This window comes from Botrytis sinoallii (genome assembly GCF_014898435.1).
Source record: "Botrytis sinoallii strain Bc 23 chromosome Unknown BSIN_006, whole genome shotgun sequence".
In the NCBI taxonomy this organism is placed as follows: domain Eukaryota; kingdom Fungi; phylum Ascomycota; class Leotiomycetes; order Helotiales; family Sclerotiniaceae; genus Botrytis; species Botrytis sinoallii.
The window spans coordinates 439,794-461,768 of NW_024066033.1; the positions used below are offsets into that span (position 1 = coordinate 439,794).

Below are 21,975 nucleotides of genomic sequence, written 5' to 3' on the forward strand. Positions count from 1 at the left end.
CACCGGGTGCTATAGCTATTGGCACCGCGACTTGGCTTGAGAAAAAGACACCCAAGAATGGCGAGGTCACCATGAAAATTTACCGACGGGGAACACAACTCTACTAGCCAACGCGATTTTTTTATCAACATGATTACCTCATACGCCAACGCCAGTACAGCGAGAGATAATTGTCGATCCTTCGATTTAATAAATGAGATTAGTCTCAAGAGACTCGTGGGGCCAGGTGAATCAATTACCATTACTGGATGTGATATCTATTGAAATTTTTTAATCTCTCGACGCAGAACTTCATGACGGCACTCCAGAGACTGCATAGCAGTGGCTCAAAACAGAGGATAGTTCAAATATAGTGTGATGTGATAAAGCTGACGTCATCACAAGACTTCGGATTTGAGCTACGCGAGCTTGGCACAAAGAAATGAGAAAGATAAGTTGCCAATATTGAAACATAAAAGGAGAGAAATAGGGTTCTTGCCCTAGGCCATACCGCTCTGTGGTGGTTCTTTCTTCGGGAAGATTTGAAAGTTACTATGTAGCAATCTTTTATAGTAGAATTACTATTGCAAAGTAAAAACATTTTCTGAAACAGTTTGATTACCCTCTTAGTTTTCATCCTTTGTAACATAACCCACAACGATACAAAAATGAAATATATTCACTTGATATATCCATCCCCTCTTTCGCACCATCTCGAATTTCTCAAACACCCCATCATCTTATAAAACAACCAACAATCAGAATTCATATATCCCCGTCACGCTTTCAATCGTGTGCAAGATTTACCAGGTCAATTTGATCGGCTCGCGAATCCTGGTCAATGATCACAATCGCGCTCTCCAATAATAGCAACTTGCTAGATTTATGGAACTTCTCATCTAAGATAGAGATTCCAGAGTTCCGGCAATCATTGCTCAGAGTTCGAAACCCAACTATTGTGCATATTGTGGTGAAGACACCCGTCACGCATGGATACCTAACCTCAATCAGTCAACCCCACACTCGCTAAATTGACGACATGATTATGTAAGAAAGTCACGCCAGGGGTTACAATTCTCGATATCCACCTCGAGCTTATATAACAATAAGAAAGAGATAATATAAACGCCCAAAGGAATACAAAAAAACCAAGAAAAGATTTTCTTGAAAAAACCCATTAATCTTTATTGTATTCGAAGCAGAATATCATTCTCTATTCTTTCCCAAAGTCGTTGAATTAATATCTATTCGGATTAGAGAGATATTATTATTAGTATTGAGAAGAGGAATCTAGTTTATTTATATCGAAATTATCAATATCGATATTATTAATATTAGATTTATTTATATTGAATATAATTAATAAAAAAGATTAAACTATAAATTCCTATAAAGATTCAGACTTTTCAATACTCAAAGGTTTTATAGAGAGATTTCAACCATAAGAAAGAAGGTTTTTGGATATAAAAAGAAAAAAGATAAAAACTCTTCAAAAGGCTCTGCTTTTTTCAGAAAATATTTCATAAAAGATATACCAATATATATAGTAATTGATATCCTATCAGTATGCCTATGATTACTCTATACAAATAAAAAGAAAAGCTAGATCTTTCATTTTACAATAATACACTGATTCGGGTATATAGCACTTTATTATTAATATACAATATTACTACGAAAATACTGATTTCGATATTACCTTATACAGCAAACAATATATCACCAATTACAGTTAAAAGAACAATAACTCTTCAATGCAGAATATATATCACTAAAACAATAATACCCCGATATCATTACATCTATTATTTCGATCTTATTCAATTATTCTATTCCTATGATATAGCCCTAATCCCCTATATCGTTAGGGTAAGGCCTATCGTTTCTATATAGATAGAATAATTTAGTAATATAAAAGGAAATGAGAGATGATAAATATTAAAAGGAAATTATATACTATCGATATATATTGGAAGAAGGTGGATATAAGGCTTATAAGTAATAGATTAGAAGATTATAATAAGATAATAATCCTTTAAAAGAATTCAAAGAACTAAAAAGTAAAAACAATCTTTTAGGAGGAATATAATATTATAACTAATTATAGCTTTTATGATATTTTAGAAGGAGTTGGATAGAAAAAGGAGGATTATTGTAATAGAATAAAAAGTATAGAGTTTTTATAAATATATCAAGGAATTTATAAATGAAAGGTTTATTAGGGTAGGATAGGTTTACAATATAAACAACTCGAAGGATTTGAAAAGTGTTATGATACGGGTAAAGACTTATATTGTATCATAAAGGTAGAAGAGCTATGGAAGAGTGAAGCCCTACTTATAGGAAGTAGGGCACACTAGTATTCTATATTTGAGGTATAAAGGCAACTACAGATCATATAGTTGGCGCTGTAACAGTACTCCTCGTTTAAGACAATTGGTTTACAATTGTAATACCAATTAATCTTTTAGAATATAAAATAATATTAAAATACTTTAATTTCTATTATTAGATTAAAATGAACTTTTTTAGGAGTAGTAATCAATTGATAAAGCTTTTTAGATTTGCCTCGGTTTCGATTCGGGAGTGTATTTGGTATAAGTATTAGTGGGGGATCAGAAGTAATAGGTCTTTTGAAATCCATTTAAGCGAGTGGTTCTGGTTTATTTGGATTTGTTAAATGGAAAGCAATGATCGTATTTTTCTAATCGCAAAGGTTTTTAATAGATTGTTAGAATGCTGAATAATATTTTTATTTGATCTAATAATGAAATCTGTTTTTATTATAATAATCAAATAGTTTATCGAATTCTTATTGCTCGGTTTTTTTGTTCATTTTATCATCTCTTTTTAGAATATATTCTTGGTTTTAGCAGGATTCAGTATTATTAATTGTTTTTTGATTAACTAATCCGGGTAAACAATGAAGTGGTCAAAGTAATGAATTGTGGAATATTAGAAAGATTTTGAAACTAATAGGAAGCTGAAGTAGATAGGCTTGTTTGTAAACTTTAATAATCTTATAGGAGCCGTCCCATTTGTTATTGTCTTTTTTTATTAATCAATTAGTTTTTATATTCTTAGTATTAACTTATATTTTATTATTCTCTTTATATAAAGGAGTATCAATATAAGTTTTATTAATATAATCTTTATATTTCTAAATAGATTGAGTAATTAAGGTTTTCAATTTTGTTAGAATAATATCAAATCGATCTGTAATCTTATTAATCTTCAGGAATTTGTATTTATATTGATATAATAAATTCAGGGGAATAGATGAAAAGGGCTCAATATTAAAGCGTAAATGAAAACTATAGTTAGTAAAGAATAGAGATATACTAGTAGTCTTCGAGGTTGTATTATTGAGTGCAAACTCTGTAAATGGAAATTAATTATATTAATCGTTTTGATAAAAGTTCATAAAAGCTTAAAGGTATTATTTTATTATAATATTTATTCTCTTTGTTTGTTTATTGAATTCAAAATAGAATAAAAAGGATTATTTCAAAGTAATTGATAGGTGCTTGAATAGATATTTCCAAAATTCTGATACAAATTGCGAATCTCTATTGAATATAATATTATTAAATAAATTGTGTAAACAATAGACTTTTTTAATAAATCAATCAACAAGTTTTTTTGTAGAGAGTTCTATAATTGGAATGAAATAATATATTTTCGTTAAACAATAAACAATTATAACAATATGTTAATACTTTTTACTACAGTATTCGCTAATTAGTAATAATGTGATGTAATCAATGGAGATATCGGACTAGGGGCGAAATAATATAAACAAAGATTCTAGGAATCTGGGTACAATAAGACAAAAGGCTTTGATTTAAAAATAGAGTTGATAGGCTTATATATAAGTTTCGATTTCTTTTAATATATTGAGTTACCAGTATATACGGAAGACAAGGTCAATAATCTTAACTTAATCAAGATACCCAGCAGGTCTGGTAAAGTGTGTTTAATATATAATCTAAATATAAAGTTTAGCAAAAAAAAGGATGAAAAGATAGTTGTAATAGAAGATTTTATTATTGATCAATCTATAATCTTAAAGGGCAATTTGGAGATCTTTTTGAATAGATAATGATTAATAATAGATGATTGAGTTTTGAAGGGTTTTGTATATGATAGTAATCAATTCAGATGATTTGTATATTATATCGATAAGATTGTCGATCGGCTTTTCAATATCGGGAATGATTATACTTATAGGGGCTATAGTAAGATCGATATTATTATTAATTTGTTGGATAAAGTCTTTGAATATAATATTATCAAATACTTTTTCTAAAAGAATTGTTTGTAAGCGATTTTTGATCCGGTTGTTGTTGGGATCAATGTGAGCAGGATAGTTTTTTACCTTTCAGTTTAGTATATTAGGGCGAATTGTTTTATAACTAGGATGGTATATAATACGAAAATTGAAATTAGATAGAAATTCAGTTTATCTAGCTTGTTTTTGATTTAGTATCTTTATTGATATGAAGTATTCTAGATTTTTATGATTAATAATGATTTCGAATAACTTTTGGGTTTTATATAGTTTGGGTTTCCATTCTTCTAAAGACTTGATAATAATTAGTAATTTTTTATTGTAAATCTTATAATTGTATTTGGCTGTACTATATTTCGAGGAGAAGTATGCAATTAGGTATAGTTGGTTTTTATTGTTATATTGAAAAAGCACTTTACCTATAACCTAATCTAAAACATCTGTTTTAATAATTATACAATAATAGTAATTAAATATTGCAAGAACTGAAATAAAGGTAAAGATATGCTTTAGGTTTTTAAAGGTATTTTTTTTGATCAGCAGTTTAATTCTATGTATTTTCTTTTTTCAATAAACGGTTTAAAGGTTTTGTGATTTTAGAAAAGTTGTGAATAAAGTATTAATAAAAGTTAATGAATTCTAGAAAGTGTTGGAGATCTTTTAGCTTAGTTAACAACTTTTATTCGAGAATAGTTTTAATCTTATCGGGATTCATTTTGATATTACTAGAAATAATAATTAGATCGAAATACTTTATTCTTCTTGTTTCGAATTTACATTTGTTAATATCAATTTGTAATCCAATATCAATAAGTCTTTAAACAATTTTGCGAATTTACTTTCAATAATTTATAACATTTTTAGAATAGATTAAGATATCATTTAGATACACTATACAATTCTTATTTAAAAGATCAAAAAGAATATGATTGATATAATTCTGAAACGAGATAAAAGTATTGCAAAAGCCGAAAAATATCATTAAGAATTCGAATAGGCCGAAACGAGTTATAAAAGCAATCTTCTATTTGTAATCTTCTGCAATCTGTAGTTTATTAAATATGATAATAATATCCAATTTGATATAAACTTTAATATAATATAAGGTATTAAGGGTTTCTTTGATTAATAATAATAAATAACGATTTTTAATAATAATATTATTTAGTTTACAATAGTCCTAGCAGATTCAAACACTTCTCTCAGGCTTTACAACTAAGAGAAGTAGGGTAGCCGATTGGGAGTGGGATTTGCAAATGAATTCTTTATTTAGATTATCATCGAGCTATTTGCAAATAACTTGAAGTTCAGTTAGGGATATTAGGTAACCTTTATTATACAGAAACTCTTTGTCTGGTATAATCTTGATTTTGTGATTCTAAAAATATTATAGCAAAAGTTTGTTAATAAAGAAAAATAAAAACTCAATAAATAGATTACAAAGCCAAAATAATAGCTTACTCTGAATTTCTATTGTAAATGGTACAGGTTAATCAGTCTTTTCTATAAACTTCTTGATATTACTTTTTATAATATTGCAATATAATTGAATAGGATTGTTTATTATTATATAGTGTAACTTGTAAGCTCTATCTAATTCATTCCAGGTTACTTTTGTGATATAAGCTTTCTGATCTTTATAGAATTGAATAAGCTATTAATTGTAAGGAACTTTATATTGTTCATTTTCTATCGAATATTTTGTAAAGTATTAATTGGTTCCTTAAAAGGCTTTTATAATAATAAGGGATTTAATAGAAATAAAACGTTTTGGTTTCGTAGTAATCTTTTATATATCCTAAAGCCTGCAATGATTCATATTAGAGCTGGTTTCAGGATCGGCCGGTTTGATATTATCTTAACACAGGTTTCTGTTTTTCTATTGATTTGGTAAATATAATAGTAATTTGAATTGAATAGTATTGGATTAATAGGATTTATATTGTAAAGATTTCTATCAGTATTCTTCTTTATAGCTGAAATCGAAGAATTGTATTCCAAAAGTATTGATTAGTTTGGGATAAAAAGGAGGGAGTTTGAAGACTTTTGTTGATGACTTTTTCGATAAAGACATAATATAGGGTTGAAATAGATTTCTTCGAAATAGATTTCAAATAGATTTTCTAATGGGAATATGTAGTATTGAATTGAATACTATATCTACTGAGATTAGCATATTATTATAATCAGGGATAATAGTTATAGCAGAGTTAACTGAATAGTAATATCTAGAGTAGTATATAGATATGAACTTAAGAGTTATTGTTACCCAATTAATGATAGGGTTATAACACTAAAGCTATAGAAGACTGAGGATTATAGGATTTGCGTTAGAAAGATTAGTAATGTAGAATAAGCCAATTTCTTTATAATTATTAATTCGTAAATCTAATAATACATATTAAAATAGAATATCAGAAGTCCTTCTATCTACAAATAATAGGTTTGTAAATAGTAGAAAAGGGATGTATAGAGATATCAAGCTTAGATATAAGGGTTCTATCTATAAACCTATATCTCGTGGTTTCACTATTTATTAAGCTAATAAGTGGAATAATTATATTAAGCATAAGGAAATTTCTATTGAGATTTTAAGAGATTTGCTATTTATTATTCTAAAATATAAAGGATCTTTAGATATAACCAATCTCTTAATTTACAAAAACAAACTTTCCATAAAGAATCTCGATTCGCAATTATAAATCGAGATTAATCTTTTAATATACTTGGCTGGGGAATTGAATTTCCACTATTATCCGAATATATGGAGCCTTTGACGAATCCACCCAGATCTCTGCTACCAATAAGAACTGGAGAGGTGTATCGAAATAGTACTGTAGTAGTCGGAAAACGATTAGCAAATGGGAATATATTCTAATAAGTAGAACTATAAGTATTGCAATAAGATTCAGAATTATAATAATAATTAATAATAAGAAAACAATGAACATTCGGAGCGTATTAATTCATAGTAAAGGAATGATCGAGATATTATATAATTCCTAAATTGATATTATATTTTGTATTATTGCATCGCTTTTCTTTGCAATTGAATTTGATATAATTAGGCTTTTTGCAATAAAAGCAGAGACCAAGATCTAGATATTATTCTCTATTATAATGTAATAAGAATCGCTAGCCTTAACAAGTAGTATTTAGTTGTATAGAATCTCCAAAGAAATCAGATGTAGGTATTACAATAGCAATAGCAGGCTTCTTTTCATTGGGTTTTTTCTAATCACTGAAATTAGTATCTTGATTTTTGTATTAATTGTTAAGATGAATCTTTTTCTTTAAATCATTATAAATGTCTTGCTATTAAACTATTTATATATCGATATCGATAGCAAAAGGTTTATTAGAGTAATTAATTGAAGTATTGATTAGTTTTTATGAAACTTTAAATTTAAAATCAGCAATTTGTTATTCAGCAGTCTTCTTGCATTTAATAGCGAGCTATTTGAATTCGATAATAAAATTACCAAATAGAATTTTCTTCATTTTATATTTATCATAATCTATAGAAGTTTTGTGTAAAAGATTTAGAGTCTAGTATTATTTATTTAATTCATATCAGATATCTACTATAATGTATTATCCAGAAAACCAAAATCGGAATTATATGCGTTGTCTGTAATTATATCAAAATGTATCTGATTGTTTGTATAAATAGGGCTAAAAAGTAGGCTAGCAAGAAATATGATTTTCTGAAATTCTAATTCATTTTTGTAATCCGTAATTAAACAGTAATTGATTACACTATGAAAAATTGTATACTGATTTTAATATTTTACAATATCTTATTCATTACCACTAAACTTTTTGGGAGTAATAAGATACTTACAACAAGATAAAGCTTACGAATTATTACAAACAGCAATTTTCAATATCTTAATTGTATCTTTCAATTCGATAATCTTTGATTGAATATCAATAGCTTAGATTTGAGCAGCAATAGTTTGAACTTGTAATGAGCCCGCAATCGATTCAATCGATTCAAATACAACTTGAGTAATAATGAAGTATATAGCATTTGGGTTATTGAATAGATCTATAAAGAGAGAGATATCGATTTCAACAGAATTAAAAACATAATTCAAGAAAAGAATTATGGAAATAAATCAGATACAGATACTTCTAATGCAAATACTTGTTCACCCATCTTTAGTGCTTTTTGAAATTCAAAATATTAATAATAGAATATACAATAGATTAACAGTGAATACAATTAGTGTGATTAGGATAAGGCATCAATAGAGCTTTGGAAATAAAATGGGAAATAAAGCTATAATAGTTTATTTGATAATAATACAAACTGTTATGGTATGGATAAAGACTTATATTGTATTATAAGGGTAGAAGAGCTATAGAAAAGTGAAGCCCTACTTATAGGAAGTAGGGCGTGCTAGTATTTTGTGCCTGAGGCACGAAGGCAACTACAGATCATGTAGTTGGCGCCGTGACAAAAAGGCTGTTCGAGAGATTGTCCTGAGGGTTCTATTAGGGAAGTTTGGGGAGGGGGTGGGTTTTTTTATTCTTCTTTTTCTATCTATTTTAAAATCAATTAGAACTAGATATAAGTGTATTGCATAGTCTTTTAGTTATATAGCTATATAGATCGAATCGATTAAGAATTTATTACTACTACTACTACTACTAAACGCCCAAATCTTAAGCCTCCTACAGATAGGATTTATCCATCCATACTTCAAACTTCGTATATTCTACCATACTCCAAACCTCATTTATCCTACCATACACCCCTTTACCCCAATCCGCGAATCCAACTCCCTCAAACCTATCATTTCTCATGTCCTCACCGTGGTAGCCCGCGCAGTCCGCCCCTTCTCCCCTCTATCAAAATGTCCGAGAATCCTGTCCCAGAACCCAAAATCCCCATCACACCCACCCTATCCTCTCTCACCCTGTCCCTCCACACCTCCCACATCCCCTTTAAGATCATTCTCACTTTCACCCAGAATCACACCCAAAGCTCCACACCCACCAGTTTCCTCTCCCACCCAAGAAGCCCTCTATCCCAACCCTCACGATCACCTCTACCATTCCAACATTCCAACATTTCTCTCAAGGAACATTTCAAACCCCCAAATCCTAGAATTTCAAGAACCTCACTCTCAACGCATCTTCAGATGTAATCTTACCAACTCTCCAGCCTCCCAACCCCTCAAATATCAAAATAAAAATAAGATGTCTCGAGGCTCAAAATCACGGCGAAATGTATGAGACCTCCTAACTGATAATAAAGTCCGGGAATTGTACAAAGTATATTTATAAACTTATATGCCTTTATATTAATGCGCAAGAGAAATACTATAGAGCATTGCAACTTATAAATAACAGGCAAAATCGATTCTTTAGGGAAAACATATTTATTCTATAAATCAAAATCAAAATCAAAATCAAAATCAAAATCAAAATCAAAATCAAAATCAAAATCAAAATCAAAATCAAAATCAAAATCAAAATCAAAAGCAAAATCAAAGCAAAATCAAAATCAAAATCAAAATCAAAATCAAAATCAAAATCAAAATCAAAATCAAAATCAAAATCAAAATCAAAATCAAAATCAAAATCAAAATCAAAATCAAAATCAAAACCAAACTAAACAAAACGATTATTAATCATATCATATCATATCATATCATATTACATCATTTCAACTCATTCCATATCAAATCCTCCTCCTCTACTAATATCAAAATCTCCAATACCCTCCCTCTTCTCTTCTACACCCCAAACTCCCACATTATTACATAATTCTCGTATTCATTATACATATATTTCCTTCCTCATCCCTGCCAGCCCAGAATGTACTACTCGAGGTCATTCTTCATCTTTTGTAAAATATATTCATTAACCCCTCCTCCCTTCCCATTATTCATCAACATAAGGATTCCACTCCATACCCGGATAACTCGTTGCCGACATTTGCAATTTATCCTCTTTTGCATGTGTTATTTTATTAACGACATCATTATGGTGAACATACTCGCTAATCTCGCGTTCTTTAATATCTGCCACCCCTTCACCACCTCTCATTGCAACTTCATTTTCTCCCTTCCTCTCCGAGTACCCGTCTCCCAAATCGGCATCCTCGCTTGGTAATCTTGAAACCGGATTCGAAAATCTATCACCATGACGCTTCATGTCGTCATCGCAATCCACATACAATTTATCATCCATCACACTCACCCTGTGTGGTTGTGGGGATGGGGAGTCAGACATTTGTGACACAGCACTAACAAGACTTCTTCCCGTGCTAGAACGCCGTAAATCATCATCCGTAGCCACCGAGAGATTTCTATTTCGATGCCAGTCTGGGTTTTGCTGAGATGGCGAGGGTGGCAATGGAAAACGATCGATGTCAATATTTTCGTATGACGGTGAGAATTCACCCATGGGCAATGGAACTGAAGTTGGACTTCTCGATGCTAGATGTTCGTCCTTAGAAGGATGAACAGGTGGCGTAGATGAGCGATAGTATTGATCATGCGCATCACTGCTATATGGTAAAGCAAGCTGAAAAGGACGTTGCTGACCAGGCTGCTCGCGAGCGGGAGATCGAGCTAGGATGTCCTCGTCGCTTGGGAGATCGGTACGAATATAAGATATCAATGGTGAACGATGTGTATCTATAGATGGTAAGTTTATAAGTCTTCTTTCGGGTGAGAAGGTTTGATGAAGTGGTGGTGATTGGTGCGAAACGGAGGAAGCAGAACAAGCAAGAGGTGAGACAGGTGATGGTACTGAGTACTGTTGGGATGAATTGGGAAGATCTTCCCCCAGAGACGGACGATTAAGTTTATTAATACCGCGTGGGTCATAGTTGGTAGGTGTTGAAGTCGTTCCATCACCACGAACAAGATTATATCCATCTGGAATGGGGACTGAATCATATTGGGGCTCAGGGAGTCGTGGTGGGGTGTCGTACCAACGAGGATGATGATGCGAACGAGGATGTGAGTAATCCTGTTTGTTACCATCCGACCTGCTAGAACTGCGAGTCTGTTCTTGTTCTTGTTCTTTTTTCCTTAATCTTTGCGCGGGTGTGGCAATTGCGTCGGGTAAGACCTCATGTGATTCCGCGCCTAGATCCGAGTACATTCTAGCCACTGGTACAACCACAGGCTTTCTTCCATCATCTTCATTTCTTTCACTATCTTTCTCTAGCGTATTCGATCTTTTTCTAAGCATACCGGTCAATAGTCCACTCACTGAAGGGCGCCTCGGGCGGGGTTCCAGATGCAGCTTACTATCCTGTCTTGATGGGGTTTCAGTCTTTTGAAGAGAGGTGGAGGGGCCCAATTTCGAAAGAAAGTTCAACGGTTGACTTGGTCTTCGTTTATGGCCCATATTTGTGCTTTGTGTAGAATGGGCTTCGAACTGAGGCGAAGAAAGGGTGCCAGTTCGGGGACCAAAGCTTGAAAGATCTGTTGTGGCCCTTTTTGGCTTAAAGAGAACTGACCCATCTCCTTTGGGGGAACGTGTGAAGAGGCCACTCAAACCACTTAATCGACTTCGCTTTTCATCTTTCTGAAGGGTTTTCCCCATTGTAGTTGTAGAACGTCCAAACATATTAGAATGCGATGTTTCCAATGTAGAATTAGGATTGAAGAAAGATTTTGGTGTTTGAGGACTATCGTGCTGGCTACTCATAAAGTTTGACTGGCTACCAGAATATTGTGCTACCATACTCTCTCTTCCAGAATTGGATGATTGTTCACCGGTGATATCAAATGTGCCCCAGAAGCCAGACCCCCTCATTTTTTGCCTGTCGTCACGCATCGGAGATGAAGCAGAAGTGTTACTAGGATATTTTTTCTCATCCTTTGAAACAGAACTTCTTCGCTCTCTAGACAAAGAGCGTACCAGATTTATGCCTCTAGTGACAAGGTCTGAGCTACGTCGTCGCCGATGAGCAGTAGGCTCATTAGAGCTTTCAATGGGCCGAGCTCCAGGGAGCTCATCTGCTCGGTGATATGAAGGAAAAGGTTCAGTCCGACTAGGAGGGGCTTGATGATATCCGCCAGGCATATCAGGATCACTTCTGATTTCAGTAACCGGCCCCCCAAATAGCTCGGGATAGCGTTGAGTGGAAGAAGGAGGTGTCTCGAATGGTAAAGCCGGTATCAGTGGCGGAGCATTACTATCACGAGGCTGGACAAACTGTTTATCAGAAGTCGAACCTCGCCTAGATCGAGAAATTTTTGAGACGCTGTTCCGTGAGTCTTGACGATTGTGTCTGATGGCTGGGTTTGATCGCCCCATGTCTTGGGTAGGGCTTCTTTGAACAAATGGATCTGCGACACGAGGGAAAACCGAGAAACGAGGCTGTGGGCTGATTGGAAGATTGGCTTTTGAGTCTCGAACTATGTCCGCAGTTGCAACATCTGCATGCGAATTTTGCTGTGGGACAAGATTCTCTTTAACCTCCGCCGCATTCGATGTTACTGCATTTTGTGTACCACCATTAGACTCAATCTCAAACTCATCTTCATCATCAGATATGGGAAATCTGGTTTGGGGTCTTCTGGACCCAAATTCGAATCCAAACTTGGATGTGCGTCGGATAGGCGGCAATGTCTTGGATGAAGGCTGCCTTCCTTGCTCCTCAGGAGCAGCTATAGTCTGATTTGTCGGTTGTGTAGAAAGCGGTGTTTGTACAGAACCAATAGTCGGTCGACTGAAATGATCAGATGTAGTGGCCTGATCCAGACTTGCTCCTCGCGGTCGATTAATCATGCTGATCGGAACGCGGGTTGATGATTCCAACTCCGCACGACCTTGAACTGTGTACCCTCCGATAACCGATGCAGCTGCAGCCGAATTTCTTCTATTAAGGTTTTGTCTTTGGGCATTATTAGAAGCCGCGTCATCACTAATTGATCGCGCACTCCTTGGCAGAACTGAGAGACTGTTTGATACGCAATCGTCTTTTATCAAATGCTGATTAGTTTGCTTGTCATTGGTGAAGTAATTTGAATCAGCAAATTGGGCTGTGTCGAAAGGATCCCATGTCAGTTCATACTTACTTATGGGGGCCGGAGGATTTAGAACATATTGCTCATCCGTTTTATCGGGAGCTAAAATCTCACCTGCAGTATCACGTGTCACTAAATTCATCTCCTCCGCGTGTCCCGCTTGCACCTCTTCGTCGCTTGTGGGAGGAATGCCAACCATGCCAATTGGAGTAAGCACATCCGATGAATTTGATATTTGTGAGTGTCTGGTTGGTTCGGATAGTATGTTCTGCTCTGCATTCCGAACGGGGTCGGTCCGGCCTGTAGCTCTCGATAGATTGAGCGCTAAGCCCCATGATGAACGATCAGGGTTTCTCGACTTAGGAGGGGGACTCGTCTAAAGAAGGGTTAGACTTAGCGCTAGAACACTCATTATGATGATGATGATGATGATGATGATGATGATGGGCCACATAGCAAGGAGAAAAAAACAATTGTGATGGGCTGGATTTTTTCTCAGTCGTACACACCCGTCAGACGGGATTGGGAAAGCAATAAGCATTCATCCACGCTAACTAAGCAAAACGATGGAAATTCAAAAAATAAAACGCCTAAAAAACCCATATCCAACCCAGAAGGAGATGTTAATCTACCTTATCGCTACTACCGGCCGCACGAAGCCTGTTCTTGCCTTTTGCCAGCAATCCTTTACCTGCCTGGAAACCAGCCTTTCCAGCCTTACCACCAAATATTCCAGCTGTGTGAAGGAACTCTTTTCCCTTAGCTTGAACCTGTTGAGTTGTAATTTTAGCATGAGCTGGCGAGAAGCCTTGCTGAATGCCAGATGGTCCAGTTTGTCCTGTTCGTGATGCAGGTATTGATGCTTGCGATGGTGCACTAGCATTCAAATATTGTTGATAATAAGGCGACTGCAATACCGCGGATCCGCTTCTCGTATTTCTTCTGGTTGAGCCAGTCGGTACAGTTGTTCTAAAGCCTCCGTAGCATTCATTTACATCAGCATGTTCTGGCTGTTCAGCCTTCAAGGCAAATATCCATTCATGGATACCCGAGTCCATAGCTGCAAAGCGCTCCCTTGTTTCGTCGAATGCATGTACCCTTTCATGAACTTCTTTCATCCCTACAATTTCTTTGAACGTTAAAATCTTTCCCATGCTAGACGTCCGTGGTGAAGTGGCGGATTCGCGTCGTGAAGGTGAGGGTTCACGTGCAATAAAGGGATTTGGACTACTCGATGCAGAGTGTGGATTAGAGCCAAGCGGATCAGTGGATAGATCCAATGTTGATTCAAAAGCCGGGTGTTCATGTTCAGGAGTTGAGACGATGGGATATGATGCAAATTGTGGCTGCTCCTTTTCTTGGGCCAAAGAGACGTTAACCGTGGGCGGAGATTCAGGGCTAACCGTGTGTTGATTAATAGCGGCAGCACCGCCTCCAAGAAGCACAGCGCCAGCACCTAAGGCAGCATTTCTCTCCACGTGACCATTATTATGTGGAACCTCCTCTAAGACTTCCTTCTCCGTGTATGGTTCCGGGTCCATCTGCTGGAGGCCTTCAATTGGTGCATCGGCTCTCTCAACGGGAAGCTCAGCTTGAATTGTAGGTGATTCAGGCGTATTGGTATCAGTTGGAGCTACGGTATCCATACTAGTTTCCCAAGAGAAACGTGTAGGTAAAGGTGGACGAGCTTGCTGCTTTGACATTCGGTGAGAGCTAAGAGGTCGGATTTCTGGCATGTCTGCTGGAAAAGCTTGCTCTGCTTGCAGCTTGTCGGGAGATGATGTTGCTATTGGGGAAGAGTGATCTTCGTCACCTATATCATTCCAGTAATCATCATACACATCCGTTAAGTATGTACTTTCTCGCGATTCTTCCATGTTATCGGAGATTGGTCTTTCGCGCAAGTTCTCGTGGCCTTGTTCTGATTGTGATGGGCGTGGGGATAAACTTTTGACTATGTCTTTTCGGAGTCTGTCATTTTCTTCATCCAAAGGTCCAGTGTCAGTGCTCAGAGTTGGCAATACCTGTGGTCGCAAAGGTGGAAGAAGTAGTTCATCCGCATTAAACTCATCGGCTGTACCCGGCTGGAAATCGGTAGTTGGTTCTAAAAGAGTTTCCGATGCGGGTTCTTCACCATAGACCAGGTTGTCTTTGATTGGTGGTATAGATGAAGAATCTGGGGGGTTGGGTTGATCGACAAAGTCAGGTTGCAGTTGCGCTTCGGGCGAAGCCGTTTCTAGACTAGGTATTAATTCAGGATGCGGCGTCATAGCAGAATGTACATTTCCATTTGGATCAGGTGTCGGCATCGAATCGGATTTGACACCGAGCGTAACACGTGCTGCTTCTAAAGATGACTCCGGAAGAGAATGTTTAGTGGTAGTAGGTGTCAAATCTTCCATTGCTAAAGCTTGAACTGGATCACTCGGTACCCGAGGAGACGGTGACCGAGGTGTCTCTGGTTGAACAGTGCTAGTGGTTGCAGTGGTCGTATACGACTGCCATCCACCGGGTATTTGAGGGCGGAAACTCACATCGCGATCGAGGGTTGGATGTGGCGGTTCTAGATCAGCATCCTCGCGGCAATCTTCGGCGGGAGAAGTAGGACTTGCAGATGAGATCCAGGCCTGTTCTCCCATTGATATTCTTTTGGATGCATTACCGAGATCTGGTGTTCGGGCGGGGCTATTCCCTGGACTCGGAGTACTGATATCGCGTCGATGACCTGGAATAAAAGTTGGAGGAACTACCTGATTATCGCTTTCATTTGAAATATTTTGAAGACGTGGAGAGATAGGTTCAACTTGCTCCATGATAGCAGGAGTTGACATTTCACGATCTCGATTGTCCGTGGTGCTTGGACCACGACTCATAATGGGACTAATTTCAGTGGTCCCAGTACTTTCACTATCAGATCTCTTTACATTACCTTCAGTATTGGAAACTGGTGTTGGAGGAACCGAATTATCATCCTTCCTATCGAAAGCTTGGTTGACAACAGACTTGAACCCGAAAGAGGGCTGGCTCCGAAGAGAGGTATCTCCTGGCGGGTCAGAATTTCCTGATGACGTTTGCTCTGGCAGTTCTGATATGGTTTCGGTTGGAGGGGCGGGGGCACTATCATTTGTTGATCGGGAAAAGAAGTCGGAACCAAATCCGGAAATCCGATGCACGTCCGGAAGTATGGGACTTGTGATTTTAGGCTCGGTTGGCGGATTTGTGATCTCTTGGGCTGGTGATGGAATTTCATTAGCATTAAACCCATCAAAGCCGTATTCACTCTTTCGTTCTTTAACAGGTTCTAGAATTGGCATCAGACGTCTTCCCGAATCAGAACCTTCATCGCCGAAGCTGAATCTTCCTCGATTACCAGGTCCCAAACTATCAGAACTCGACCTTCCACGGACAGCCCCTTGGCCTGGTGAATGTGATATGTCACTCGACCCTTCCATTCTAAGTGAGTCCATACTGGGTCTGACTGAATCTAATGATGCCCGCTCCCTTTCTTGTTTTTCCTCTTCAACTCGGCGATAAATATCCGCAGGTCTGATAAATGGTAAATGTTTAATATCTGACGCACCTGGGATTGTCGCAGACCGATCTGCAGAGCCAGGGGCAGGTGAAGGTCTGGAACTTGTTGGGAATGGTTGACCTAGAGTTTCATGAGATCTTTGGTAAATTCGTTGAGCTTCTACTCCCATGGTACTCAGGCTGCTCTTTCGTGCAGGAAACTTGGTAGTTGGAGCTGCAGTGGTTGCGCTTTGAGGGGCAGGGGCAGGACGCATAGATAATGGGGCCGGTACTGCAGACGGCGAAAAATCCTTCGAAGTTCCATAATCGCTTGGTGTATTGACTGAACCGACTGACAGGACCGACGAATCATTAGTATTAGTGCGAGCTGGCTGAGAAATGGTTTCGTTATTAAACGAAGATTCGGGTGGCTCGGGATTAGCAGACAAGGAAGGTTTTCGTAATCCTGTCGGAGATGGCTGCTGTGTAGATATATGTAAAGTTGGGGGGCCACTCGGGTCGCGTGTATGCTTTATACCTCCCACGCCCATTTGAGAAAACCGAGTTGCGGCAACTATGGAAGAATCGGCCGAGTGAGGCGGGGACGTAGGTAGTGGTGATTCTTGCCGAATGGTTGCGTTCGAAAAGTGCCTCGACTCGTCGTCCGCTTCGAAAGAATTCTTTCTGTTCAATGGGCTGCCAACAGACGCCGAGGGGAGATTACCATAACTCTTCTGACTCCGATCCTGTGACATTCCTCTCGCACTGGGAAGCCCTTGACCTGGTTGACGTAGACCTGTAGGTTTTGATATTGGTGCGGGTGCTGGATCGAGCTCATTTCCATATGCATCATAAGGGTCATATTCATCATCATCTCCCCAGTCGTCGCCTCCATAATCTATCTTCTTTGCCTCGGCCCATTTCTTTGTCTTTTGTCGATTTACATTCGCTCTGTAGGATATGGGAGTATTTGAACCTCCAGACGTAGGATTCCTGGTGATGTATTGTTTAGCAGCGTTCTACGCGACCTGTGAGAATTGCGAAACTGATTTGCAGGAGCTTACAATAATGACCCATTTCTTGTCCGAGGTACTAATATATGGCCTTGCCATGATGCGACAACAAACATTAATTCTTCGCGATCCACGGGAGAATCATATTTTTGACCATGAAATATGATGGATGATGGAAAGTGGCTATGGTGAGTTATTGAGAGGAGATCGAGTGTAGCAATGGAAGCGTGAGATTTATTGTTTGTGGAAGGAGTCTTTATTGTTATTAAGACGATGAGGGAATATGAGAGAGTAGGTAGGTTAGTCAGTAGTGAGGGAGTAAGTGAGTGGATCAGATACGACTTTTTGATTATCGGGAAATCTTCAGAAGTTCAGATGAATGCTGTGGCTGCGTGATTGCCCCCCCCGGTTTCTTGGAATGGGAATGGGGTAAGGGGTTCTTGATGAAGTAAGAGAGACCTAGTACAAGGAAGGAGGAGGCTACCTGGGTACTTGGATATTTAATATGGACGAGAGGATGAAGTGATGAAACGATGAAGCCATTCAATTATTGTTCGATGCGATGGAGAGAGTACTCAGTAGGTATTTGAGTAGCTATTGTGTCGAGATATATTGTAGATTTATTTATTGGTGAATTGTAGACATTCATTGATAAGGGGGTGATGCATATCGTTGTTGATGTGATGTTTTTTAGGTGAATGAAAATCATATTTAGGAGGTATGTGTACGTGCATGTATATAAGTACTAGTGTGTATATAGTATGTATATATCTACCTAGTATTATGAAGTAGATAATTACCTTACAAGCTTGAAAGAAATACTATATCAGTATCCATATAAACAAGTAGATCTTTAGCCAAATGAATACATCTATCCAACCTTGTAGAATATCTCCATAGTACTTTGAATTAATCTCCTAGTAATTACACATTCATATAAAGACAAACAAACAAACTACCTAGGTAAGTAACCGGTACATGGACCAAAATGAACGAACGACACATATTCCATACAAGTACTAGGTTGTCATCTCCACGAGTGATATTCCAGTATTCATTCATATCATGTACTCACTGCCGATGCGTTATGCATAGCATCACCAGATGATGATAAGATGATGAATTCTATACTTTGTACCCACAGACAAGCGTTGAGTTGGAACTCAGCCACAACGGCTAAAGAATGTATGCTGATAATGAACAAATGATATGTTACAGTATTTTATATTAAAAGCTTTTTCTTAAAATAAACCCCCTCTGCCTCGTGATCAAGATTGACACAGCCAACTTTTACAGGATAGAGGTAGCCTTATCTCCTTCCAAGGCTGGAATAGTAATAACAGTATCAGTACGAGTAATAAGAGATGTGTAATACAGTTCCCAATTTTAGGCTTAGCTGCTCGGTTTCAGGGTTTATGGAACACCAAGAATTTTCAGGAGTAAACACTGAAGCAAGAACTCCAAACACCAGCTGTCCTATTCTATGCCGGTACTTGTACTTGTACTCTCTCTGTAAATCATCCCGACATTCATCAACTTCACAATCCACAAATACACTTATGAGATTCCACCTTTGAATAACGTTATACCTTTTAATACAACAATTACAGCAATTACAGCAATTACATCAATCAAACTTCCTTCAACCTTCTCTCATACTCCCTCAACAAAACTATACCATTGTCTTCAACACCCTGTACAAAACCCTAAAATAATTAAATTAACTTGCGCCTCGAGGGTCTACACAACAACAACACCATCAAGAAGAAACCCAAACATTCAACCACCTCTCCACCCACAAACAAAGAAGAATAATTCTACGCTTAACCCACCAAGACATCTGGATAACCACCCAAAACCATTGCGAAAATCCCTCCACATCTATCGATCCATCCACACAAACCATCGCGATGGCCGTCGCATCGATACAAGATCGAACAAACGAGTTCCGATCCGTCCTAACACAAGTACAAAAGAGACAGGCCTCCTCGAAAGTCGGAGCGCAGAGACAATCCCTCCTCTCCGATTCCCAAAAGGCCGCTGCAAATGGCGATGCGAATGCACATGGCAAGCCGCGGAGATCTGAATTTGCGAGGAAGGCGGCCGAGATTGGGAGAGGGATCACGGGAACCATGGAGAAGTTACAAAAGTTGGCGGAATGTAAGATTGGATATTCTATTATTTTGAGTTTGAGTCTGGGAGGATGCAGAGACAATAAGCAGCAGAGAATTGGTTACTAATCTACGAAATAGTGGCAAAACGCAAAACCCTCTTCGACGACCGACCCGTCGAAATCAACGAACTCACCTTCATAATCAAACAAGATCTCTCCTCGCTCAACCAACAAATCTCCAGTCTCCAAAGCCTCACGCGCGCACAACATCCCAAAGCCGATCAAGAAGGCGAACACAACAAAAATGTCGTTTTCATGCTCCAAGGAAAACTCACCGATGTCTCCGCCAACTTCAAAGACGTCCTCGAGGTCCGCACCAAGAATATCCAAGCTTCGCGCTCCCGCACCGAGAATTTCGTTTCGTCAGTGTCCTCTCATGTTCAGCCCAATATTTCCCAATCCGCGAGCCCTCTGTATAGTACGCCCACGAGAGGAAGTCCAGGCCCGGGTCAGGATTTGTTAAGCTTAAATCCCGTGGGTGATCAACAGTTGTTGATGATGGAAGAGGCGCAACCGCAAAATGAATATATTCATCAGAGAGGAGAAGCGATCGAAGCAATTGAGCGGACGATTAACGAACTCGGAGGCATTTTTGGACAATTGGCTACGATGGTTTCGGAACAGAGTGAAATGATTCAGAGAATCGATGCGAATACCGAAGATGTGGTGGATAATGTTGAAGGGGCGCAACGAGAATTACTCAAATATTGGTCGAGGGTATCTGGTAATCGCTGGTTGGTTGCTAAGATGTTTGGTGTTTTGATGATTTTCTTTTTGTAAGTTCTTCCCTCCTTGTTCTCTCTTCTTGAAATCTCCTCTCCCATTCTTAAAACCTCTGATGAATTAAACTAACATCAACCACAGACTTTGGGTCTTAATAGCGGCGTAGAATGAATGGTTCTTCTATCGATATACATGACCTAACGCAACACTGAATGCATGGAAATGAGATGAGATGAAGCAATCAATTGTATTATTATTACTGTTGTTGTGGTTGTGGTTGTAATAGATGAGATGAGATGAGATGAGATATACTTTTTAATAAATGAAGCCTCATGAAATGAATGGCACAGTTATTTATGTTTTTTAAGAATACCATCATTTATCACCAGTAGATACCTAGTAACTATCTGTTTTGTTGAAAATGGAAATGAAAGTGAAAGTGAAAGTAAAAGTGGAAGTAACAGCAAAAAAAAGTATATAGACTTAATATATAATTTTTTTATGTTATATTATACTATATTATACTATATATATATACTATTATACTATATTATACTATATTATACTATATTATACTATATTATACTATATTATACTATATTATACTATATTATACTATATTATACTATTATCAAGGTACAGGTAAAGACTTATATTGTATTATAAGGATAGAAGAGCTATGAAAGAATGAAGCCCTATTTATAGGAAATAGGGCACGCTTGTATACTGTACCTGAAGCACAAAGGCAATTATAGATTATATAATTGGCGCTATAATAATACTCCTTGCTTAAGGCAATCAATTCACAATTGCAATATCAATTAACCTTTTAGAAAACAAAATAATATTAAAATACTCTAATTTCTATTATTAAATTAAAATGAATTTTCTTGGAAATAGTAATCAATTGCTGAAGCTTTTTAGATCTGCCTCGGCCCTTGATTTGGGGATGTGCTTGATATAAATACTAGTGGGGGATCAGAAGTAATAGATCTTTTGAAGTCTATCTAAACAGGCGGTTCTGGTTTATCTGGATTTGTTAAATGGAAAGCGATAATCGTATCTTCCTAGCCACAAAGGTTTTTAGCGGATTGCCAAAATGCTGAATAATATTTTTATTTGATTTGGTAGTGAAATCCGTTTTTGTTATAGTAGTTAAATAGTTTATCGAATTTCTATTATTTGGTTTTCTTGTTTATTTCGTTATCTCTTTTTAGAATACAGTTTTGATTTCAATAGGATTCAGTTTTGTTAATCACTTTTTGACTAACTAGTTTAGGTGAA

General features: G+C 37.0%; 2 protein-coding genes across 2 annotated transcripts; one reads left to right on the plus strand and one right to left on the minus strand.

Moving 5' to 3' along the window:
* Positions 1–9,905: 9,905 nt before the first annotated feature.
* EAF02_004012 (uncharacterized protein) lies at positions 9,906–17,894 on the minus strand (the record flags this gene model as incomplete). Its single annotated transcript, XM_038900060.1, has 3 exons — positions 9,906–13,648; positions 13,905–17,801; positions 17,847–17,894. 3 exons carry the CDS (start codon positions 17,892–17,894, stop codon positions 10,166–10,168), a joined length of 7,428 nt encoding a protein of 2,475 aa, XP_038759767.1. The 3' UTR covers positions 9,906–10,165.
* Positions 17,895–19,705: 1,811 nt separating this feature from the next.
* Positions 19,706–20,857, plus strand: EAF02_004013 (uncharacterized protein; the record flags this gene model as incomplete). The annotated part of the gene is made up of 3 exons (XM_038900061.1): positions 19,706–19,955; positions 20,048–20,744; positions 20,833–20,857. 3 exons carry the CDS (start codon positions 19,706–19,708, stop codon positions 20,855–20,857), a joined length of 972 nt encoding a protein of 323 aa, XP_038759768.1.
* Between the last annotated feature and the right edge of the window lie 1,118 nt (positions 20,858–21,975).